The 26,092-nt window shown below is 42.9% G+C and overlaps 1 protein-coding gene across 6 annotated transcripts in view; it reads right to left on the bottom strand.

The window, feature by feature from the left end:
- Positions 1-26,092, bottom strand: part of esrrb (estrogen-related receptor beta) — a 46,218-nt gene that overhangs the window by 4,940 nt on the left and 15,186 nt on the right. For 5 of the 6 annotated variants that reach the window (XM_035994618.1, XM_035994617.1, XM_035994615.1 and 2 more), the window contains 5 exons: positions 23,363-23,772; positions 17,259-17,384; positions 11,098-11,208; positions 10,393-10,554; positions 1,345-1,614 (listed from right to left, as the gene is read on the bottom strand). In XM_035994618.1, the coding sequence (XP_035850511.1) occupies positions 1,345-1,614; positions 10,393-10,554; positions 11,098-11,208; positions 17,259-17,384; positions 23,363-23,759 (1,066 nt within the window). In that variant the 5' untranslated portion in view covers positions 23,760-23,772. The remainder of the gene's footprint in view (positions 1-1,344; positions 1,615-10,392; positions 10,555-11,097; positions 11,209-17,258; positions 17,385-23,362; positions 23,773-26,092) is intronic. The other variant, XM_031278748.2, reaches the window with a different exon arrangement.

The raw sequence follows: 26,092 nt of genomic DNA, 5'->3' as shown, positions 1-26,092 counted from the left end.
TCACAGCTGTCAGACAGAGGGGCTCCCGGGAGAGCGATCTCCCAGAGACCTTGTTCTAACATTCTGGACACCCCCCCCCCTCCTCTTCCTCTTCTCTCCTCAACCCCCATCTCTCCTCGTTCCCACACCCCTCCTCCCTATCAAAGCTCTGTTGTCTGAAAGCAAAGGCCCACCATCAGCATTTTCATTTTTCAGCCCTGGACAAAACAAGGGAAAGCGGCCCAGTGACCCAGGCGTGCATTGATCAGAGCGGGACAGGTCCTGCCTCCTCAAAAGAAGCCTGTCAATAGCGGCGTGCTGTCTTCGCATTGGAACAAACGAGGCCCATCACTCCCTGATACTCATTCCATTCGACTTAACGCATTTTATTGACAGCCCCTGTGCTCCTAATGAAATGCTAAATTTATCTCCCGTGGCTGCTGTGCCCTGCAGATACTGTTATGGAGATGGAGAAAGAGCGAGGAGAGGGAGCGCTGGAGAAATACCACAACATGGAAGGTGTTCAATTAAAAAAAGCTCACTCCTCCATCCCTCTTTCTCGTACACTGCCCTTATCTTCCCTCCATCTCTCCATCTCACGCCCCAAACTAAAGGTTACACTGAAAAACTAAGAAATGTCATTTCTGAAACTGTGTCAGACAATACCTTACTGTTTGTGGATATTATACACTAGTGTAGTCTAGTGTGCATTAGGACCAGTCAATTTATAATAAAGTTTATAAACAATTATATAAAAAAATATTTTCATGTCTTTATTTAAAAAAATAACTCCAACTTCAGTGTATTCTTCATATATTGTGTGCATATGAATTTGTTATTTCAGTAAAGTGAAATTGATTTTTGGTTTGCATTTATTGTGCAAGAAATCTACTATTATTTTGTCATATTTCACTGAATGCAATAATGCTTTTACAACATTAATTAGAAAAACGGAGTTAGAATAATAAGATGTTTTTAAAACAAAAATAAATTACATCATGGAATGAAACAGTAGGGGTAATATTGACGGGTTTGTTCTTCTGAAAGTAACTATAATTATAAATATAATAAATATATAAAATAGATTATTTACATATATGGTTAATAAGATGACTGCTAAATTAGAGTAACAGTGATTTCTGCTGCTTTCATATTATTAACACAATTGTTACATTATTATTATAAATTACTATGATGTTAAAAATACTTTTCGTGATAATGAAATCAAATGAAATAAATCATTTCACTTTTTTATTGAGGTTATTTAATATTTTTCCTGATGCTCATTTAAGACATACTGCAGTTTTCATTAAATTGCCACCTGAATGGTATTTATAATGCGTCAGTGTGCTGAAGACGGCCCACCTGAGTTGGCAAGAGCGATGGCCTTGAGGGTGACAAACTCCTCCTTTTCCACTTTGAGCTTCTTGTATTTGCGGACCAGCTGCAAGATGGAGACGTAGAGGTCGAGCAGGCCCGTCAGCCGCGAGTGCTCCTCGTCCATGATGTAGTCCTCGGCGTACACCAGCTCGTCCTCGTATGGCAGTGAGCGGAACACGATGCTGAGGATGAGGATCTCCATCCAGGCGCTCTGCAGTAAACTCATCTGGTCTCCCAGAGAGAGAGAGGAAAAGCCTGGGGGGACAGAGGGGGAAACTGTTTGAGGACAGGAGGACTGCATGACAGAGGGGAAATAAAAATGGAGCAGAGTCTTTGTGTTTATGCATTTCTGTTCAAACATGCATAGGTGTGCCTCTTCAACCAGACATCTTCTTTCATAAGAGTTTTAAAAAGTAAAAGAAAGTATTTCAAAGTAAAACTTCGACTTGATCAGTAAACCAAACACGACTTGTCAAGCCCAGGTAGCTTGGAGTACATGTCGAGGCACATGTTGGAGAGTGGTGTTTAATTTTAAATGCACAGTGGAAGTTCCTCTTTGAAGCCGATGTCAGAGCACTTGAGTGGGCTTTACTGTAAGTGAGGACAGTAAATCGGTGCAAAGGTCTGGGATACACAAAGCCATATGGTTACCCCGTGTATCCTGTCACACCTCTATTGGTGTGCAGGGGGATTAGCACTGAGACACATTCTCATTGGAGGGGTTGAGGACATGACACGCACTGTGTCGCAGGAGGAGGTGATGAGAGGACATACGTACACACACAGCAACACGCACAGATACACAAACATGTGTCAACCAGGAAAACAAAACTGACACACGTGCACATGCGGATCATGACACCTATACTTAAGCACATAAATCCATACACATAAAAGTACACACACACACACACACACACACACACACACACACACAGAGCACAGGGGTCACATGGTTCAAGCCCAGCCTGAAGACCTGCTTAAACCCAGGGCCTCATTCTCCAACAGCAGCTGGATGAGCAGAAATTGGCTCGGGCGCATCAAACCACTGTCATTTCCCCTTCAACACCACTACATATGCTCAAAATAGAACATTAAATAAAACAAACGGTGAGATCCCCAAAAGATGAGCTGTGAGAAACTCAAACAAATTAAAAAGGGTAAAGGCAAAAAGAGAAAGGAAGAGAGAGTAAGGAGCAGATAGCCATCTCATCCTTTTTTCCTCCATACTACCCTTCAGCTGTCAATAAACTGCATGAACACCCCCCCACTCTTTCCCCTCCATCTCCCACCTCCTGCACAGCATGCCTGCAGGCAGCCCATTCTGACAGCACATTAGGCTCTTCAGCTCCGCCCCTGATTAATATGATTGCTTTTACAAGTTTGCTGTTGCCACGCTACCTGCCACTGCGTGATTAAGAGGCGATAGATTACAGTATTGACCAGGGCGCTCACCGCACCTATTCTTAAATATACATGATCTCACTGGGGAGCCTGATGTTTATCGCCTTTTGCCAGGACAACATGAAAACACGCACGCACGCACGCACGCGCACATGTGCAGGTTGAGAAGAACAAGAGACACATGATGAGGAAGCGTGAGAGAAAGTGAAAAAGAAACACGATGGAGAGAGAGTCAGGCAGAGAGAAAAGAAGAGCCAGGGAGAGTAGTACCTGAGTGTTCAATTTCCCTTATCGTGGTGATGACCACTGCAGGGGAAGAGCTGGAGGATACATTAATTAATTGATTGTGATCAGAATGTGAGGGCCTTCACATTTTGAAGGGGAATCAATAGTTAGTAGAATAGAGTGCTAACAGAAAGGTGCTGGTGCCCGGCATGACTGGTCAGAGGTCTGACGAGCCCAAATTAGACCCAACAAAGCAAACTGCCGAAAGCACTCAAAACACTTGGCCATTATCAGTGGAGGCAATAAGCCATATTTTGTAAAGGCATGTGCCATTACACATATCCAGACTGCATCTTAAAATCATGTTATGTTATTTCCTTGTCTGCATACGTGGCTATTAAGTTGTACAGACTGTGGACTGGCTGGAGGGAAAATTGTCATGCAAGCTTGGACGTGGTCTTGATTGCCGCATCAGGTTGGCATCACAATCCCAGGCAAGGCTTTTCTAGCCTTTTAATGCCAAGGAGGGCTGAAGCGGAACTAAAGCGCTGCTTCCAATGTGACAGCTCGTGTGAAGGCCTTGTTCAGGGTTTGTTGGAGAGGCTTTAGAGTTGTTCTGATACAGCAGACACCTCTCAACCATATGCACACATGCAGACCAGCAGCCTACAATTACCTTTGACGCTAAAAGTCCTTGAATTTAATTCAGTGTTGTGCGATGGAAGGTGGTGTTTTTCCCCTGCTCCATCCCCTCTCTTCAGGGCCTAAATTATCGCTCCAAATGGGATCTTGTGTCATTGCCTCGCCTTTTTCCACTCAATTTAATCGAGTAATGAAGTGACTTCCCGACTCTGCAGGTCACACACGCTCCGGCCGCCGCACTCTGAAGGTGGCCCGGTTAAGTGCCGTCGGAGTGGGTGATTTCCTCTAATGAAATATCAATATTTACATCTTCATTTCCAGCCCACTGCCTTGGTGGGGTTTGACCAAACATGACACAATATTGACCAAATCAGAGAAGCCTGTCTGTGCGTTTGAAGGGTCTTTTCCACTCCACTGCTGAGTGCACCGGCAGATTTCTGTCTGGAAGTCTGTTGTGGCAGGTATACAGAGATAATAACAATGCAGTGCTTTTCTTTGTTCACTTTGACTTAGGCACCCTGCTCATATAGCAACCATATGCCTCAGAGGGATTTTCACTTTCAAAATGATCACAGGGGACATATTTAATCCTGCATGGGCATGACTGAAATTTTGTATAATCAACAAAAAGAAAAAATATAAATATAGGTGACAGAGAAACAACACTACAGAACAGCCCAACTGACCACTAACTGCATCATTACATTATCATTCATAGCTCAAAGGGTGAAAGCAAGATCACTAAAGACCAACAACAGAAGCCAAAACCATCACCTCTCCCTTTATCTCCCCAAAAGCACTCAGCTGTGGGCAAGAGGGGGCAGCCCAAACCCACAGACGGCTGCTTCAAACCCCTCGCAGAGATTAATCAGAGCACCGTTTCATCTGCCAGAGCACAGGACGGTCCAAAATGAAATGCTGTAGATTTCTGTTGAGCTGGAGTTCATATTCTATTAATTTATTATTGTTTCCCTCTCCCCGAGGGCCATTAGCGCAGGTAATAAAAAGAGATGTAATTACGAGGCACGGTGGCCCCCTCCAGCTGCAGCGCCCTCGTAACTCACCCTCAATCAGACAACAGAGCAGACACAGGGTAAAAAGGAAGAAAAAGAAATAGCGAGAGAGAGAAATAGAGGATAAAAGAGAGGAGAAGATATGGACCAGAGAGGGAGATAAGGAAGAGAGAAAGAGAGCAGCAGAAGGCAGTGAAAAGGGGAGCATGAGGAGAAAAGGAAAAGGGCGATAGAAAGAGGAAAGAGAGTAATTCTGGCTGGACAGCAGCTGATCTATCATGGCTAGCTATCAGAAGGACAAGCAGGCCCTGAAGACTTCTGCCCAGCGGCAATCTCACCTCAGCCAAGTCAAGAGCTCTCCGGGCTCCAGTTGGAGTAAAACTGCCCCTAACAGGACCCCAGAGGTTCTGCACGTCTTTCTTTTTTTCTAACCTCAAACTGAGCAGAATGATCATGCTGCCATAAGCTTATTCTCTATCAAAGCTTTTTATTTTAAATAGCAGTTTGAAAAAAAAGGGGACAAGGGGGAAATGTATGCACCTCTGATATGTATAGATTCCTCTGATGTGGCACACTACGGTATAAGATGTATGACCAATACAGGAATGAAGCAATTTTGAGCAGCTTCTCTGTGTGTGTGTGTGTGTGTGTGTGTGTGTGTGTGTGAGTGTGAGTGTGTGTGCGCAGGCTTGTTTGTGTGGATCTGTGTGTGCGTGCAGCTGCCGACCATGATTCTTCTTGAATTTACATGACAGCGTCAGGAGGACCCAATCAATAGCAGCTTGGTAATAAATTGCTGCGCTTGACATAAATAATTTGACCTGCAGTCCAGCCACATGTACAACACAAACAGCTCAGTTTGCTGCAAGCTTTCCCTGGACACTGATTTGATGACACAAAGGCTGTTTTTATATGGGACAAAATCATGTCAATACAAACTAAATTGACTGGGTGAAAAAGAGGTTGATGATTTTTCTTTCAGCTCTGGCGCTGACTTTCAGGAGAGTCTGCTATCTGCCTTCTTTCAACGTAATAACCAGCCCATTATCCCATTGTAAGTAGCTTCGGAATGGTTGATTTGACCAGTAGCCTGTGAACGTTATGAGGTTGAAGAACATTAAATACAGTAATCCCCTTGTTTTAATCTGCACCCTATGACCTCCTGACCCTAACAGAAAAGTCTTTAGCCCTCCCTAGGGTCCCACTGCCCAATACTGACGTTACATATCTCTGTTAAGACCCATAGGCTGGGGCAAATCAGGCTTTAATCATTGCCATAATTACACATAATTTATCTCCGCTGCCATCAAGCAACATTGTTTAATGAGGGATGGCGCTCTGCTGACGATCACTTTAAGGCACATCAGCATATAAGATTTCCTACAAAGCATTTTATATAAAATATGACACAAAATTTGACACCGATGCTACAGTTTCAGATTTTAGATTCAACTTGATGACAATATGATCAGTGCATCATTGTCATCACATAATTGTGATGCTGGATGTACCTGCTCATGTGTCACAGTAGCTAAACAAAGCCCTCCCCCACCCTGCCTGGCAGATGTCCCTTTCCTGGCCCTGCATTCTCCTGACTGCCTGTCTGCCTCCAATACGCCCCCATCTCAATCTCCCTGCAGCTTTTCCGCCTTCCTCTCGCTCTCATGCCGGGGTTCAGGCCTCAGCATCCACCTGATTGCTCAATCTATCTTTATCTCCTGTGTTGAAGCCTACGTCAGAGGGTAAATTGAATATACTAAGAGCTGTCTGTTGGTGTCTATATTTAATAAAGTGCACTGATGAGGTGCTGATTTATTGCCGGGCAGTATTCACACTATTACAAGGAGATTACGCAGCTTGAGTGGGATCAGGCTGGCAACACAGTAAGTAGATTTCACAATTTAATGGCAAAGAGAAAACAGGAGCCCGGAGGGGGCTGAAGGAGGGTGGGCTGATGGGTGGGTGGGTGATTATGGTGGAGGGTTGAGCTGACACAAACACGACAACATACAAGAGGCACGATCTCTTTTTAACATCGCTGCCTCCATGCTAACAACTAACCCACCAGGCGGTTGTCTGTCAAATGCGGAGCTGATGAGCTGCAATCCAATAAAGCACAGATGATGACTATTCCCAAAACACCAGTAATGAATAGAACAACACCAACAAGACAATTTCATTAGATTAATCTGGTCTGAATCTAACACTGAAAAATGCAATAACACACAATGACAAAAAAAAATGTAAGTATTAAAAAAATCTAAATGTATGTAGGTTGTAAACATGCTGTTTGAATATTTTACATTCTAGGGGTGACATGCCAGAGCAGATATATATTTTATTGCGTAGGATCAAAGCAGCAAAAGAGAGTCAATGTTTGCTTGGCCCTTTAGCCTTCCGAGAATTCCCAGCTGAAAACACTCCTGGGATGATGGGGAGCGGGCAAACACCAAACGAGTACCTCTTGTATAAGCAGCATGCATGGCAGTTTTTACATATGAACACATGACATTCCCACCGCGGGTGGGAAGCAATGTGGGGTGGCATGAGGCCACAGGGGTCACACTGGTATCCCGCCACTCCTGAAGAAGGCAGCAATGTCAAGGTGGTAAACAGGTTCTAGGGTATTGAAGCTGTCAGTATACGTCCCTAAACCTCTAGGACGGAGTGAAATGCTGCTTTACGGGATGGAAGGGGGCCAGAGGGGTGGACAGTGAACTGCTATGTGTGTCAAAGGTTGTTAGCACCTTACGAGCAACAAGCCATCTGTCAGCATCCCCCTAACACTGCTCCTAATGACCCTACCCCCCTCAGGCAACAGCCGTGTTAGACTCTGCTCCATGGTGCTATTTGGAGCAGTGACACTAGTGTCCAAAAGCTCTGCAGTGATTATCAATTAATCAAAGGCAGATTCAGAAGGAGGGCAAGGCTGCAGTCTGGCAATGGCAAACTTGTGAATAGGCTCTTGATATGTGACACCAGCCTTCAATATCTGCCTCATTAAACTAAGATAACAAGTGCACCTGATCTGATTGATTAATCGTGTTCTTGATTTCTGAAATCGTAGAACAAAAATCTGTAAAACCTGAAAAGCACATCATGTGTGCAAACTGACCTTTCATGGTATGCCCAATAGAGCCAGGATGACAAAGTTGACATTGGACCCTGTAAGGCAAATATACCATCTACACTAATGATAGAGCTTTGATATCCTCCAATTGCCCTCCAATTAAAACTCAATAGGGCCACCCTACTCCACATTATGCCAATTTTGAAACACATTTTCAAATGTTAGCTGAGAATAGGGGAAATTAAAAATCAATTGGGAAAAGGTAAGTGCCAATTTTCACGACATTTAAATTGTTACATTTGGACTTTAGTTATTGGCCCATCTGTCAATGGCCTAATCAATGTGGTCTACTTCATAATGAACTGTTAATCTTTTTAATTCCATTGCCTAAGGCTGCAAAAATCTATCAGAATGCAATCAGCAGTTTGTTCCCCTGTTCCTTTCTTGTCCTGGAGCGGATGGAGGGAGAAATGTGGTAGAAGTGAGCAGGGTACGTTGCCCTGGGGTACCGTTGTTGCATGGAGTCTCGCTCAACCAGTGAACCGTTTCTGATCAGGTTCAGCTATGTACAACTCAATTATGCAGCCATTTCATGGCCAGAGGACACCTACTGTCCTAATACAGACAGCACCAAAAGGACAGACAGACTGAAAAGCTGAAGTGGAAGACTTTATTCTGTCAAATTTTCTTTTTAATCTAAAAGTATATGTGTGATTCTATGATATACGTAAAAACAGATGACAAACAAATATAAAATATAAAACCAAAGCACAAGTTTGACTGTGTGTATTTATACAGAAGCAGATCAGAATAATCTACTTAAAGTCTACCATCTTGCAGGTGCTGCACATTGTTTAAAGTATCCGTCCAGTTCCAGGTTCTCGCTCATATTTGGAACAGTCACTCATGCTTACTGCGTCAGGTTTTGGGACATTATTAACGCAGTTGAAATGACAAGTCCTCTGCAACAATATGTGCAGCAAATCCCATTAACATTATGAATCTATCCACTGTGCAATACGTGTTAACATAATCTGATTAACAGAGCTTCAACACTATGACACACACAAAATCCGAGATAGAATGTACACATATTAACATGATGATGCACTTCAGGATACAAGTTAAAGCCCTTAACACAGACTGTATATTAAATGGTGTGTGGTGGCTACATTAATTACACCAGCTTCAGGCTAATCAGTGGCCTCAGATTACCTGTGAAATAATTTCTTCCACAGTAAATATAAAAACATGATAGACTCATCTATTATCTGTACATATGCGTGTCTTAGTGAGTGCTGCCTCCATGCTTGCAGTCTACTCAGCAGCCAGCACATGAATGTAGTTGTTTTTGTGCATGTCTGCGGCACTGGTGTAATTTTTGGGTCACAACGATGAGAGTGTGTTATCGGGTCAGTTGTGATCCGGTCCTGACTAAGCTCCTTGTTAAACTCTCAGTGTGCTGACCATGCAGGCCCCGTAGGGAGTGATCCAAACAGTTTAGATGCGTAAGGGGCCGGGGCTGAGGCCACGGGCTGGGAGCATATCCATCTCTAATCTCCTTACTATCAGATCTGTACCTGATTAATACCCCGCCTTCTCTAATACCTTTTCAGTACAAAATGCACCTGCCCGAGGTCAGCTGGAGTCCACTTCACCTTACTTAAAATAAATGAACCTTCTTAATCTATGAATTGGGGTTGGAATTTATCTTAACTGGTATGATTCAAAAGCATGCACACTTGGATGTATATGTGTGTGTGCGTGAGAGAGAGGCAGACAGAGTGTGTGTGTCAGTGCTGTACTGATGTTGCACATTTCCTGCATGCTGACAGCTCTGTGCCTGCCCAAGTTATGCTGATGAGAAGAAGAGGTTATGGAGGTGCCGCTGAGGGACACATTCATTTAGTTTGTTACCCCTTTATGCCTACAGCACAGTGTTATAACAGTGTTGCAATGTTATAGAGTTATGGGGGTCAAGCTCAAGATCAAGGAGAATCTGCCTTGGTTGCAAAAAAAAAAGAGCTGCTAAACAATGTGTTCTCTGTCAAAATCAGAGGAAAACTCTTGAAGGAAGCAAAATCTGTGCTGACGTGAGGGGCTGTATCCTTAATTCAACAGCCTCTTATAACCTAACACCTCGTCTATCAGAATGTCTATGGGGCAAGGAAGAAACATGATTATGCCCATCAATAATTCAATGTATGTGTGCTTGCGCTTGAGTGCGTTCGTGTGTGCATGTGTGCATGTGTGTCTGTGTGTGTGTGTGTGTGTGTGTGTGTGTGTGTGTGTGTGTGTGTGTGTGTGTGTGTGTGTGTGTGTCTGTGTGATATGATGCCTTGTTTGGTTGGGCAGGTCCCTAACTTTGCTCTAAATCTCCCTGGTGATTACAACATACGTTGGCACTGGGACTGTGTCCCCCTCTCCGTTCAATGCAGGGGTTTTAGATGCACTCTATTGATTTGTTTCTTGCACGGCTATGTCAATTTTGCACCCCCCCATTCTCCACACACCCTGAGGCTGTATGAGCTGCTGTCATTAATTATCTACGTGTGTGAGTTTTTTCATACGGAGTGTGTGTGGGGAGGAGACAGAGAGAAATAAAACTGGGGGAAATAGGACAAAGCAGAAAGGTAAAAAAAAGATGAAAAATGAAAGCAAAAATCATTTGTTCTATACCTGGAATGTGCTTGGCCCAGCCGATGATGACCACCAGCTCGCGGTCAGCCAGGTCGCACAGCGTGGTCAGAGCCTTGATGTCACTCTCTGGCATGGTGGGGTCAGGCATGGCATAGATCTTCTCTGGCTCTGCCACCAACAGGTGAGACACTATCTTTGTGACTGAGGATAGAGGAGGAAGAAGGGGGGATGTCAAAGCAAAGCAGAGGTCAAAGGTCATATCACTGCAAAGCTCAGCGAGGCACAAAGATGCACTGTGCTGATAAACATTGGGTATCGGTGAAATTGTAACACATGGTAGAATGGTGAGCTTACTTTCACAGTTTCTTTCTCGGTCTCATTATGCAAACTAATGGATGGAGCTTGAATTTGTATGAGTGAAATGAAGGCACTGAAAGCTCTTATCCCTACAGAATGCACACAGGTAGGAAAAGATGTATGTGTGAAAATGTGAGACACTAGTGTCCTCGAGCACTCTGTCAATGTTTAACATCTGCTCATAGACTTATCATAATTCAGCTCTGACCAGAACAATACCTGGCCCATTTTTCGGATCAATGATCTTTCAACTGCCCAAACATGGCAAAGACAGGAAGAACATGAGGCTGGCCTAGAATTTTGCCTCAGCTTCACCTGCATGCTGGCCTTGCAGAAAAGGGGCGGCAGAGGAGGGAGACAATGGGCTAGTGACGGAGCAGTACTCACGAGGCTTTTTAGTGGGAGGGGGGAGCGTCAAGCCCAGGTACGGGTTGTTTTCTGTATCCAACCTCCGCTTGTACTTCTGTCTGCCCCCTCGCACGCGGTCCAGACGAACCCCTGGGTTAGAAACGACAAAAGGGACATGAGATTAGAGTGTATTTTTTCCACAATAGAGGGATATCAAAATACATGGAAATTAAATTTTGGTTGAGCTAATAAATATATCAGATAAAGGGTGATACAGTAGTAAAGCCGCAATTAAATCTTTCATCTATTACACTGAAACAAAAATGTAGCATGATGATCAGAGGTGACACTCTAACATATTCTAGATCATGTGTAAAAGCGATAGCGTTAAAGGACTGCATAGTGGCATAAGTGTGTGTGTCTGAGAGCGAGTGAGCTTGCACTCCATTGTGTGTGTGTGTGTGTGTGTGTGTGTGTGTGTGTGTGAGAATTTGTCAGAGGCACGGCTGCCTTCCCATATGTGGTCCATGCCTGGCTGGTCTACTGTGACACAGCTGAGCCCAGAGCAGGTCTAAACATATGAATATTTAACGCAGGGTCAATGATCTCACAGACTGGCCTTCTAATTATTTAGCTTTTGGGGTGAGGCAGACTGCATACTAATTAGCTTCCAGCTACATGCCTCTTTGCTTGTATGGGTGTGTGAGCTCAGGTGTGTGCTCTTCGGTATCCAGAAAAATAAACTTAACCGGCCTACAAGCAAAGACATAGTCCCACACACACTGTACAAAACATCCGCTGTCATACTGCAGATAGATAACTAGGTATTGCTTTCCAATAAAAGACCCTTATTTCACCCCTCTTTCACTGGAGTAGCATTGAGGCCTTATCACCCCCAGCCACACCTAGGGGGCCAGGTTACACACTGATACTGTAAATGTCAAGACGGCCTCATCATAACATAAGTTATTTATTATCTCATTATTTGATAAGAATGTTTCCATTTGGATGTCTTTTCTATTCTATTAATTTTCAACATAGTTAAAATATTTCATCTAGGCTGTTCTATTTATTTGATACCACCGGGCAGGTATTTGGTTATTTAATGCAAGTGTATGCAAACATTTATATCCTGCATCCCCATATTTGGACCAGAGTGTCACTGCTACCGTACAGCCTAAATATCCCTGATATCTTAATCCTGTCAAGAGGGAGAATCCTTTCAATTAATGTTGTATGCATAATGTAACCCCCTCCCAAACAAATTTAATACTAAAGGGTGGATGAGAAAAGGCTCAATGAAATGCTTGCGGTGGAGGAGGAGTTAATTTGTCAGCCACGTCCTTTGAGCGAACAACACCCGCAGCCAGAGCACTTCCTTGATGATTTCATCACTTTATAACAGGGAGGACGGTGTCAAACCTGGGCATTGTGTGGCCACTGCAAATGAGCCTAATACAATTTGCCCATCAGCAAGTGCTCTTGGAGGGGATGAGTTTGGATGTGTCCCATACACAGTGATTTGAGGTCGCTCGTTGAACAGGGGAGGGGGGACGGAAAATCAGATGATGCAAGACAGAAGGTGGCCTTCATTTAACAAAGAGGAATTCAACGGTGGATTTATGCAAAATATCTTCTTGATTTTCACCAATTATCTTATGTGGCCATAGCTCCCTCTCCCTCACACTCAAGGCATGAGGGGGTCCAGTAAACTGTATTATCATGTAACTGTAGAATAGAGTTTTCTTCTACTTATATAAATTATTTGATTCCCTAGAAACACAAATCTGATTAGAATTGTCTTTCAATTTCCTGACACTGACAACCCACTAACCTAATTACCCCCAATTCCCAACAGAGCCTCATCCTTCCCAGCAAGCACCAGGGAATCAACTGATGGCAACTACCTGTGCTTTACACACACACACACACACATACAATACACGCAATACAATTTTATTTTAATGTGTAACATATAAAGGAAGATTTATCTCTGTGAAGGCGTCTTGAGAATAGTCTTCAAACACCCTCTGCTGCTCGCGTTTAAGTGCTTTAAAAGTTTCAGATCTAACTAAGATGGTGCCGTTCCTAATGTAGAGATGGAAAATTCCTTTCATTGTCAAATGTGATGTCACCACTTATTACAGTTTCTTCCGGCTCTCGCGATGTGCTCGGCCTCTGCCAGTTGGCAGTTCTGTTCTCCATGATCCTCTCTGCTGGTTGAGTCATGTGGCTGTGTCAGCCAGTGTAAAGCCAGTGATGAAGGTAGATGGGTGCCTCTTTTAATTAGAAATGGCCATAATTAACAGATGCTGACAGGAAAAAATTGGCACTAACCTGTCTCATTTTACTGTCCAACAGGGCCAGATACAGACAGAGAGGAAGAGAGAGTGATTAAGAGCAGCTAGACGCATTCATTCACTTATGCTGTCGGGCACCATGGTTGGGACTTTATAGGGGCCTTTGTGAGGTTCATATCCCTTTGGCGGATCCCGAAGCTTCTGACTCTGTTGTGCTCCCTCCTAAGTAAACAGTAGGAGTGTTACAAATGTGTGAAGAGACTTGAGCACTACCTCATCCAAAGTCATCTCACTGATTTATGGCCCACTACACAGTGCAGTGAGGGTAGCAGCGGGTGAGCTCGGGTATCATCTCTTCAAAGCAGGGTGCAGGGGGAGAGGGCTTTTGGCCAAGGCGGCTGGCATTTGTGCACGGATTAGCACAGACCTCGGGGTGGGGGCTGAGGCCAGCTGACCTAGGGCTCTTCTTTCTCTCCAAAAACAATAATAATCCCTTTCCGAGTACACTCCTACAAAAGGGCCTGTCTTCACTCACTTTGTGTGGACGGCCGTGGTAGGGGCCCTTATTTTGAGTCCCTCACCTGTTCTGGCTGTCTCTCCCTGGGGAAAGTGTCAGGATGTCTGGGATGGTTGGCAATGCCAAGGGGGGCTTAGGCGGACCCTATTTTAGCTGGGAAAATCAGAAGGCCACATGGCAAGGCATGGTGAACCTTACCTTTCAAGGAAGCCGCCCCGCTGTCGTCAGCACTATTTCAAAGGGCCCCTGTTGCCAGCTTTGCATGCTTGTAAGTGTGTTGCAGCATTTTTAATCACATGTGGCGATGAGCGAGGCTAGCGGAAAAATTGTCACGCATTGCCATCCTCCCCTTCTGCTGACACCAGGGGCTGCATATTGACACCCTCGTCACATAGTCCATTTACAGGTTAGCTACAATATCCCCAGTGAGCCGACGTCCCTGCTTGTATTGCTAATTGAAAAGACTAAGTGCTACTTAAACTACACTTTAGAGTGCTCTAAATTACAGTATTGTAAAAAAAAAAAAACATTTTAAGTAAGCTTTGCCTCAGAAAAAGCTTCTTTATTACTTACTTTACTATTGCCATTATTGCATCTTGGATGCAGACTGTATTTGTCTTACTGGTAGAGACGGCCTGCAGCACATGTGGACATTTACGTCTAGTATTTCAGGCACTATACATGTTGAGTGTAATGTGGTTTGTGTGTATGTTCTGTATGTTGCGTACGTGGCTATGATGGGGCTATTGTGGGTTGTGGTTGTCCTTTGAATGCCAGTCTACTGAACAATGAGAGGTGTATTGTATATCAGCACAAACATACTTTGCTCAGGTAATGTTCATGACTGTCACACTGTCCTCTCACAATAAGACACCTACCTTTACAAACAGTGCTGTTACACAGTGATGACAATGGAACAAAAAGCTATTGTCTTTGCTCGACGCTGCAGATAAAAATATATATATGTAACTTTTTCTGTACTGGTGTGTGTGTGTGTGTGTGTGTGTGTGTGTGCGTGTGTGTGTATGGTCATGCATGTTGAGGGATCTGTGTGTTAGTGAGCGATGGAGAAAGGAAGTCACTGCCACTAAATGATGTCAATGTAATCTCTCAACAGTATCTTGTCTTCTCTCTTGCTCTAAGCTCTGATCCGTTTCCATTGATCAGAGGAAAAACCTGTTGCCCCTGACATTGGATTCTTTTATTGATCACTTCCTCCTTTATACAGTAAAGGGAACGTACAGCAACTCAACACAGGGTTTAGGCAGGTCTCCTGGAATCAGACTGTGGATCTTTGAAGACCATTTTCCTTACCCCCCTTTGAGATATGAAAGTTCTGATTGCAGCTTTTGTGCTTGCTCAGTAGATACTACTATTGTATGCATTTTACTACTGAGAGAATCAAAAAAATGAAATATCTAACCTTACTTTCCTGGGAAGACGTTTAATATTGTTATTCTTTCAGAGACAGTGATGGATTTAAACTTCTGTTTCATTGGGGGGCAGCACTGTACTTTGTTGGAGCTGTAAAGTTATAATTAGGTGATTTTCCATTGAGACACAATGTGACCTTTCTGCAGTAATGAAAGTAAGTGGCAACCTCAGTCACATGAGCGGTGGCCATCTCCACACTCTGGGCCTGAGCATGGCGTTGAGCCGATGGCTTCATAGAGCTTACAGTGGACAGAGACCATGTGTCTCTCTTTCCATTTCGTCTTGGTGAGACTTTAAAGTGCCGGGCCTCAAGGCAGAGCTTACACAAAAAATGCACTTCACACCACTCTGTGTTAATCATAACAAATGTGTTATTTTAATAGTAATACATTTTGATTATGACAGAAATCGGCTATTTTAGAGGGATCTACAGTATGACAACATCTGTGCAAGACTTCAATCAGCCTATGATAATAGTTGCCGTGTGGTGATGACAGCCACTGTGTAAAAGAGGAGGGTCATTCTTATTCTGGGAATGTGCTGAATACACAGAAGTGTGCAGCATTAGAACCTCAGGCTTAGCCGAAGTCTGCATATTTGAGTTTTACAATCTTTTTACTCTGACCTGACACTGGTCATTCATTTATAGCCATGGCTACATATTTTTGTAGTCTCTTATTCTCCAAGATGATATATTGGCATAAATTTTTCATCAGATAGTAATGCGATTACTCTGTCTTTCTGGCACCGAGGCTTTATCTGGCTGCATGCAGTCCAAGGGATTCTGTTACTGGGTAGAGATCCATACGGGCTATGACTCTGGCCTTAGCTGGCGACCGGGTATATATGCATCTATAAATCCCGCTCTCCTATGAATAATGGGAGGAATAATGGTGGGATATATATACTACACACTGAGTTTGACAGATAACTTAAAAGTGTAAGTTTATACAGAATTTAATTTATCAGAGCTTCTATCTGGCTATCTATCTATCTATCTTACTGTATACACATGAGGGACAATCATACTTCGCACAACATAAGTGCTACCTGACCCACACTCATCAGCACTCGAGGAAAACATGTTTCCTTACAGAGTCCCTGAGATGCTCCCAGAGGACGCTTGAATAAATATAACACCGCAACTTCACCCCAAAGCCACATATCTTTCATTATTCATTTGTCTGGCCCTTTTGGAGCAACCAACAAGTGAGAATGAGACAGAGGGAGAAAAAGAGAGACAGGTGAGAATGCATCCACTAATGCAATGGGGTAAAGGAGAAGGATAGGTGCCTCCCGTGGAAGAGCAGCCAAGCCTTGGGGTCTCAGGGGGCTCAGTCAGGGTGATGGGGAGGGGGGAAACCCAGCCAGACAAATCCATCGGAAGCATGTTTAATTGTCACTGAATTCCCTGCTGGCGTGACTTTAAAAAACCATCCACAGGAAGAGAGCTGAGATGTTCGGAAAACATTTAGTGGATCAATATGCCGGGGAGAGCTGAGACTGTGCCCAATGTGTGCTCAGGGACCCGGCTTGAGCCTTTCCAGGCAGAATACTGTTACATTTCTATTACTCAGATGGCAGGATCAACCTATTCAGCATATTTCTGTCCCCAGCTCAACTGCACATTATTTACTGCTGTGTAGATAGGGGGAGGACAGGGGGGCTGGGAACTGTTGTCTAGGCCAGCCTGTTGTATGTATCTCTCACTCTGGGCTGGTAGATGAAAAATACTGTGGGACTCATTGCTGAAGCAGTCTGGGACTTAACATAACAACTATCATGAGAACTGGTGTGTGTGATGCTGTAATGTTCCACTAGCTGCTCCCTTATCCCTTATCAGATCAATGGAGGTTTCTTTATTTGCATAACTGTTATATGTACGTTGTAAACCAAAATATGTACAGTATATGTATCTGTGGGTGTAAGAATAATTAAAATGCTCTTACTCTTCTTACCTTCTTTGAGCATCCCCACTTTGAGGCATTTCATGAAGCGACAAGCCTGACATGATTTGCGTCTCCGTTTTGTGATCTCACACTCATTTGTGGCAGGACAGCTGTATTCTATGTTACCTGAGGAGGAGAAGAAGAAGAAGAAGACATGGTTATCACTAACAAAACCAGAGTGGATTAAGGCACAATTAATTATAATTTAAAACTAAATGTTTGTGGAAATATTCACATATTGGGTAGAATATGAGGTGGAAGCATTTCACCAGGCACAAAAGAGAACCTAATGGTAAATTGGGTGCTGCTGCTGCTGATGTAATAACACCATGTGTACTCAGATGGTCTATAATAAACCATCTTTTGCCAACCAGGCATGGGCACTTCCTATAGAATCTGTAGTGTGCAGGAGACTCAGGTGTTCTCCAATGAGTACAGAACTTTCCAGCACTGAGGGCAACGGCAGGAGGAGAAGCTGGGTTAAGACGTAAAGGGTGGGGGTGGGGGTGGAGGTAAAGCTACAATAGTCCTTCAGGACCCATCAGTAGACACCACCAAAGTCCAACACTAAATTGGCCTCATTAATTCTGTGCATGTCCCCTCCGGGCCCCGGGCGCAGGCCATGTCCCCCTGCACTCAGAGGGGCCTGCCACCACCTCAATAGCAGGCTAGAGAGCCAGGCATGCTGCCCCTGACCACTTTACATAATATTCCAGCAGACCCAAACCTGTTGTTACCACTGTTGCCATTGTTGACTATTTACATAGTGTACAGGCAAGAGGCCTTATGCATTATTCATCTGCAGCGTCTGATTCCAGGATAGAGCAATGAAAAAGAGTTTCATTGCTACACAATAAAAGAGCCGGTTCTGCTCTACTCTAGCATTAGCAATAGAAAGGGCAGGATATGTGAGGTAATGCCTCCGCTTCTCTCTGATTCCCTACATTTTACTGTATTCAGGAGTTTTCAATAAAGGGTTTCAATATAATGGTTGCTTCAGCCTAGGCATTTGAATTATCTTCATTTTGAAAGGGCTTTCAGCTTTTAAGCTTTTGACATTGGGATTTTTCTAAACTTTTATTTTAACCTAGGGTTTATGTATTTGCCAGTATAGTGAAATTAATAGTTGAGTAATGTAAAAATCCAATTTAATCATTATGATTACCTCAATATTATTTCCTCATCCACTAAAAGACATGTAAACAAGTAAACAATGTCAGCAAATATGCTTTCTGTTGAAACTACTATATACACACATACTGTACAGAAACCCCTTAAACAGATAAAGCATTTTTACATTTTGCAGTGTGTTAACTGACAAACAGAAATCTACACACATAAACACATCAGGATTGCATCCCGACATCCTGTAGCTGCTACACGTAGAGCTCTGACCCTCACTCCATTTTTTCTGTACAGAGAAACAGAAAGCTGTGTAATATTCCACTGGCGTTCCTCCACTAGCCCTCCAACATCCTTTGACAACTTATGCAATTATGTTAACATTATTGGACAGATCAAGTGGAGGGTCCCAAGATGTTATAAATAATTAGAAATTCCTCCTTATATCTGGGTTAGAAATCATTATGCTAATTCTCCTCATCTCTTTGGGATTGGGGTAAATAAAGGTGTGAGGGAAGGCGGCTGATGAGCTCTGATTGTCTTTCCTCTGTCTGTTTTCTCTGTTGTCATAGCAGAACCAGACCATCATAATCCTATCCATTTCCCATATGCTGGGAGGAGGCAATCAGTGCCACCCTGTGCTAGAATCAATTCTTGGAGGTCTTTTTGGTTTGCGTTCCCATTATGCACTAACCAATCAGCAATTTGCTGGGACATAAAATACTAAATACATAAAAGAAACATGGATTTTGATTGCAAATTTAAAAAATCTTTACTTATCACTTTATTATATGCATGCTATGTTGCAGGTTTGCTTGCGCGGCCCAACCCGGCACAGTTGACCCTGTGTGTCCCCTGAGGACTCTTTGTTTATGGGGGGATTTTTCTTTCCTCCTCCCCTCCCTTCCCTGTCTCAGGGGTGACGGGGACACGTGCATGAACCACACCTGGTGGCTAACTAGGAGAGTTAGCCCTTTGATAGCACACACTCCAGAAACAAAAACAAACATACGCTCACACACTGCTGTGCTACTGCGTCCACCTGTCCTGTCAAGTCCTCTGTGCGTCTGATGTTCTGTCAGAGAGGGCTTCTCATAGCTCAATGCAGAGAGAGGGGTGGATTAACTAATTTTTCATCTCTACATTTGGTTTATATTTGGGAGAGGGTTCAGTATCAGTATGCAAACAGTAAGTCCCACATCAAAACATGCCTAACATCTTTTAGCTGAGCTACATGACAATATGCCCCGACCTCTCTTGGCTTATTGTTTTTACTTACATACATTTAAAGTGATAAAAGAAAAATATACAATACATGTTAATATTAAAGGCACAATCCATGATCCATAGATTGAAACTTGTTACAACTATACCACATTGAAGGAATTATAATGTTTGATGCTGTTAAATGTCTGTCTTTATCAGTAACATTTGTAACCGCAGTGGTAATTTAAATTTTATTAAGTCATCATTATATCAAACACTTTATTTACACTATATGCAACATATGCATGTAATGTATGTGCTTAATTAGGGTCTTGAATGTAATTGTTAAATAAAAGCCCAATAATAGATATTTATGTCTATGCATTTAACTTTTTACTTTGAACAGAATAGGCATTAATACTGTAAGACGTAGCATTATTTTTCTATCTATTGTGTCTTTCTTGTCTTTGTGTGAATGAATGACGTTGTTTGTAGCAGTCTAGTTGTTTCAGTTACCAAAATGTTCATCCCTGAATAAACTATTTCTACCTGAATATAACTAAACCCACAGATGTAAAATAAACTGAAATATAATGGATTTAACAGACTTTATGAATCTGAACAAGATAAGTGGGTAAAGGGAAATATATGAATGGATTAAACTTACTCTATGACTTTTCCATCTAATGTAGCATTACAGTCTCCTGAACAGTAGTTAAACAAAGTGTCACATATTGACACATGTACTGATTTAATTGAGAATTTGTAGTTACAGTAGACTAAAACATTGACTTAAAAGCGGCGCACCTATTGAATGTTTTACAATAACCTTGTCATTCAGAAATGATGTCTGGAAATCCTATCTTGTAGAGTAATAGTATGGCTAGTTTCACTTTCAGAAATGAAGCATACTGGCAGGAACCCCTTTAACCCAAAGGCCATGCTCGGGTTTATCTGTCTTTAGAGAGGTTATGGTATGGTTACCAATAACATTACAGAGTGAAGGTAGAAGAAAAAGATTTCCCTCCTTCTTCTCTTGATAAGTATCTGTCTCAATCTATTTTATGGCTTTTCAGGACCCATGCCAGGGCACAGAGGGGAAAGTCAGGTCTTGTAAGTAAATTACAGTAAAATGGCAGGTATTTCTCATCAAAATCTAAACTGACTTTTACAGGCTTACTGTCAAGGTCTATTACTTCATATAAAAGGGGGCCACCGAGTTCAGTTGGTTTTCAAGCAATTTTACACTTGGGTTCAAAATGGGAAGAAAACACGGTTCAATAAGAGATTTATGTTTTTGATTGGTGGGGCACGTGAGGTGCAGGAATGGCGGGATGATTAGGGAGCAATGAGAACAGGGGTATTTCTGGGATGGATGGAGATCCAGGTTGACATTAATTTGTGCCTGGCCTTGACTAATGTAACTATCTCCACATAAGAGTTCAAGGGGCTTTTCACTGGATAAGTAGGTGACAGAAGATGGATTTTCCATCTGCTTTTGTTGAAAAGGTAAGGGCATCAGCTGAAGAAGTGGAGGTTGGAGCGGGAAGCGGAACAAAAATAGTAAGTTACTGAGTGAATAAATGCCTAAATATGTATTAAAAGTCAGAATATTTTAAATGCAACTAAATTGAAAGATTATATATAAATATATATTTAAAAAACAACTACAAATTTCCTATCAAGAATTAGCTGCTGTATTACGAGATAATGCACACAGTTACACAAGGTGAGCACAAGGGAATAAAGAAACTGTCATGTACATGGTGAACATCAACTTAGCATGTTGTTTGCCCTAAGTGCTATAGAACAATGTGATAAAGGGCTGGAAAAGACAGTTCCTTTGTTTTCCTCTCATTAGAGAGGGCCGTCTCACACTCCACCCTTGACTGCCTCGTTATTCCTTTAATTAATCAGTTCTCATCAACGGCACCCTCTCATTCTTTCAAGGGCTCTACATCCCGCTATTTACTGCCTCCATTTTCCTCCAGCAATTCTGCATGTGTTTCTTTTATCATTTCGGATGGCTTTCACCTCCCCCAAAAAGTCCCTGCGTCCTCCTGCCTTCTCTGCCTGGGACCCCTGTCTGATTATTATGCCATTAAGCCTCTCCTCCTCTCCTCTGAAAGAGCAGCAGGGTCCCTCTCCAATCTAAAGAAGTCCTGGGTTTTTTTCCCCCTCCTTTCCCTGAAATTACCCGGCGACGCGTGCCTGAGTTTCTAATTGGCATGCCCGTCCCTGGAGACGGCCTCCTCCCTTCTTCCTAATGAAAAGCCTCGGCCTTAATTACACTTTCCAAACGCTGATTGTTATTGACAAAACTCCTGTGGCTCGGACAAACGACGGCAGATTAGCTCCATTACAGGCAGCCCTCCAAGTAGAGAAAGAGAGGGATTTCAAATCGACAATGCAAAGTGAGTGGGAAAAAAAAGAGGCTCTTTCAATTTTTTTCCATGTACCTTCCTCTTAATTGTTTGGGCCATTGCTTCACTTAAGACGTCTCTTTCTTCCACGATGCCTTTTTTCTGTTCCATTGTGTTGCCGTCAGTGTACTTTTAGTGAGGGGACAAAGGCCCAGTTGTGTTACTTGAGAAAAAAATTTCATCTTTTGTCAATAGACAGGATTGCTGATGGCAGCATGGGTAAACAGGAGGATTTGGCCTAATGCTTTTGTTTGCCTGCAAAAGGTACATAGACTGTCTAAAGCTGATAGGGCTGTAATGTCCAAAATCAACACCTAACAAGCAGACAGTATAATGATTTTGTTTTCATCAACAATGATTTGTTGATGAATATTTACTGAAAGCAATGGATAAAAAATGTAAGACTCATTTAGTTTAAATATTAAAGATTTCCATTTTTAATCATCTCATTTTAACACAATCCAATTCCTTGGCTCATTTTACTTATTTTATCTAGTTTTTCCACTGTTTTTATTGCACTACTAAGCCGGCAGAGCTTAGACCTGGGCAGCTGTGCCTGTTGTGCAGATTCCTTTTTTTCCAGGCTCAACAATATCTCCATCTTCCTGATTAATCTGGAGCAGAGCGCACAGTTTCATAGTGGGGGGCCTTTCATTGTCTGTCTAATGAGAAGCTGTGATACATCATGCCCTGCAGATAGCCAATCGCACCCTAGTCCCCAGGCACACGCATGCACGCACGCACGCACGCACGCACGCACGCACGTGTACACACACACACACACACACACACACACACACACACACACACAGGACAGGACAGGAATAATAAAGCACGTTCTCTGAGCCCCCCCAAGGCATCTGGGCAAACAGCCTCTACACTACACCAAATCTGACCACTGAGTGATGATGTCATGTCCACCTTACACCACCAACCATGACAGATGATGTAATCATACCCACACTTCTGTCCCATGTAAAAGAATTATTCTGGTTTCTGTTTTTTAAAAGCCAGTACAATTTTTTTTAAATGCAGTTATTTGATAATCAGTAAATAAGCTTACACATTTTGTAATGTTATCCTATAGTAGTGTAGGTATTGTACAGTCTAATGGAATCAAAAACAAAGATGTTTTATGGAGGTGGCTGGTCTCAGGAGGTAGATAAAACATCTTTCACACTCCAGTGATTATTCTTTACATAGTGAATAGCCTGGACTGAGTATGTTTCAATGTTGTTGTGAGGCCAAAAGTGTCTTGTATGGAGGGTGTTTTCCTGTCTGGTGATGCAGTGACATGGGATGTAATAACTTGTACTGAGTGTTTGTTAGGGGGGGGTGACAGGAGAAAAATACCTTGTATTGTCCTTTTAAAAAAGGCTTTGCAGGCCTCACATGAGGCCACCCCATAGTGATACCCCGAGGCTATATCTCCACAGACCAGGCACAGCCTCTTGGGGAGGGAGTTCAACATGTATTCGCACTTTATGGACGAGTCCTCCATGATGGTGCTGGAGCAATCGTCATAACGCTTGCGGCAGGTGCCGGCCCCGAGCCCGCTGGGGGTGAACATGGGTGGAGAGTCCAGACCGTTGGAGTGGCTGTTCATGGTGCTGACATAGCCACCACTGGCGTCTGAGTTGCCGCTGGGGCTGTGGTGGCTGACCGTGTCGATGACTGAGGAAGGACTGGACGGCTCCGTCTTGATGTAGGACCCACAACTGGAGGGTAGGTGCCGGTCATCAGCGGCCATTCTATTCAGCAGCCTAAGGGGTGGGGTGAGAGGGCGAGGGGGAGGGTTGATGGGAAAGGGAGGAGGAGAAGAGGAAAATGATTAGCAGAGGTCTTCGGAGAGTAGAAATGAATTTCATCAACCAGTGGAGTGAAATAAATGCCTAAACTAAATACTTGATTTACATTAATTACAAAATATATAATATTATTCTGTGGCAATTACAACACAAATGCTCTTTACATTTAACTAGACATTATGTTAAAATTTCTAGAGTTAATGAATCATACTTATATGCTTATATTCGACTTCACAGTTCCAATGCTCTTCTGGAGTAGATAAATACCAAACGATTGATGTCATGCTTAAATCTTTTTCTAATGCTTTACAGTAAAAAAAGATGTGTTTCTGAATTTAAACGTGCAATTTCTAGAACAGGAGGCAGAAAAGATGGGAGATGACACATTAGGTAGGTTTCATGTGGTCAAACAGTCATAATCTATTAGCCAAATCACATTTAAATGTATCTACCATCTACTATTCAATTCAATTTCAATTCAGTTTTATTTATAGTATCAAATAATAACAAGAGTTATCTCAAGACACTTTACAGATAGAGTAGGTCTAGACCACACACACACACACACATACACACAAAGACCCAACAATTCCAGTAATTCCCCTACTAGTGCATGTGTCAGATTTTTAAGTCTTTCCAATGTTCTGCTCTCGTAACCAATATGTGGCCTAACTATTCTCTTCATTAGCCATTCGCCATGGCAGCTGAAAAAGCACTTCAATGTACAACTGCAAACAACTACAACACCCATGTCCATACACAGATGCACACATGCACAAACAATACAAACACACAGACAGAAAGAAAGGAAATATAGAGGCAGGCAGGGATAGAAAGAGGGAAAGAGAGAGCACTCAAATAACTTACACACACACACACACACACACACACACACACACACATACCAAGTCTGGGGCATTTCCATAGTTTAGAGAGCAGAGTGGACCTTGGCTTGTCTCCTTGAGTCAGCAGTCAACCAAAAAGAAACATGATGGCAAGATATTGACTTTTTCACTGTCTGCCTAATAACTGTATTTTGGAGTACATGCAATATGATGCTGTAACGTGTGCAGACTAAAGTGCAGCCTTTTGGCTGTGGCCACAAAATGCACTCTGAAGCCTTCCTTGCCCATATAAATCTATTTCAGTCTCGCTCTATAACCTTTTAACTTGAAATTGCAGTGGGAGAACAATAGGGGGAAAAAACTGGACATGTTCAACTCATTTCTCCGTCTGCAAATGGAGTAAAATGAACGGGTTGACTGGTAGAGGAGATGGATAACTCAATGTATTGGGGATGCCGTGTAGACATAGTGACCTCTTAGGGTCAAGGCGAGGTCACACACTTACATACATACACACCCCTTTGCATTAGGTGCCACATAAGGGGTGAAGGGTCACCTGCACTTGCCTGCATTAACAAAATTGAGCCTTGCGTGGCTTATGCAAATTTAGACACAGGGTCCCCTAGTGAGTGGCAGCTAGACAGCCTGAAGTTGTGCCTTAGCACATCAGTACCATTAGCATATTGCCAACTAATGGTAATGTTTACATATTTGACATGTCAGTTTACCATGAGCACCCTGAGAGGAGGATGTTTCCTACTTGGGTCTATCTGCCTGATTGGACGATAGCTGTCTGTCTCAGAGTGCTTCAGAGGAAACAGGAAACGAGAGGCCTCCACTATGTCCCCTATCGGTCGGCCGGACTGCCTCTTGCTTTCTGAGGCTGATTTAATTGTGAGGGTGGGTGACAGAGGGGTTCAGGCCTAGGGGTCAGTGGGTCAACCTTATTTTCTCACCCTGGCTTTCTGGGCCCGTGGAGATGGGGGTCAGCGTGTCAAATTAAATCTCATTCCCAGGTTTCCCTCCCTGCTGTCATGTATATTCATCGGCGTTCCAGGTGCCAACCACTTCTAGAAATTCACAAAAAGGTTAACTGCTAAAATAAATAATAAAAAATGCCCCCTGTTAAAACCGTTGACCTTGTGGAATAACCCCTTTGCCTGAGCACTCCTGGAATTCTTCTTGCAATATAAAGCCTTCACTACATAAAACTGATACACAACTACCATTGTGCTAGAGAACAAGCTGTCCAAAGTACAGTTTTTCTTTCAGCTACTCTTAATTTAAACAATGCAAAAAATACATTTAATACTACTGGTGGCATTGGGGGAGGTTCGTCAGATTTGCAGTTTTAAAAATGATCCACTTGTACTCTTAAATGTCCTTGCACACAGAAATTGAAAAAGTGAATCCATTTCATGCCTTTCTAA

This window comes from Sander lucioperca, chromosome 18 (assembly GCF_008315115.2).
Source record: "Sander lucioperca isolate FBNREF2018 chromosome 18, SLUC_FBN_1.2, whole genome shotgun sequence".
NCBI classification, from domain to species: domain Eukaryota; kingdom Metazoa; phylum Chordata; class Actinopteri; order Perciformes; family Percidae; genus Sander; species Sander lucioperca.
Note: the sequence above shows the minus strand (reverse complement) of the source record. Positions and strands in the feature narration are given on the sequence as shown.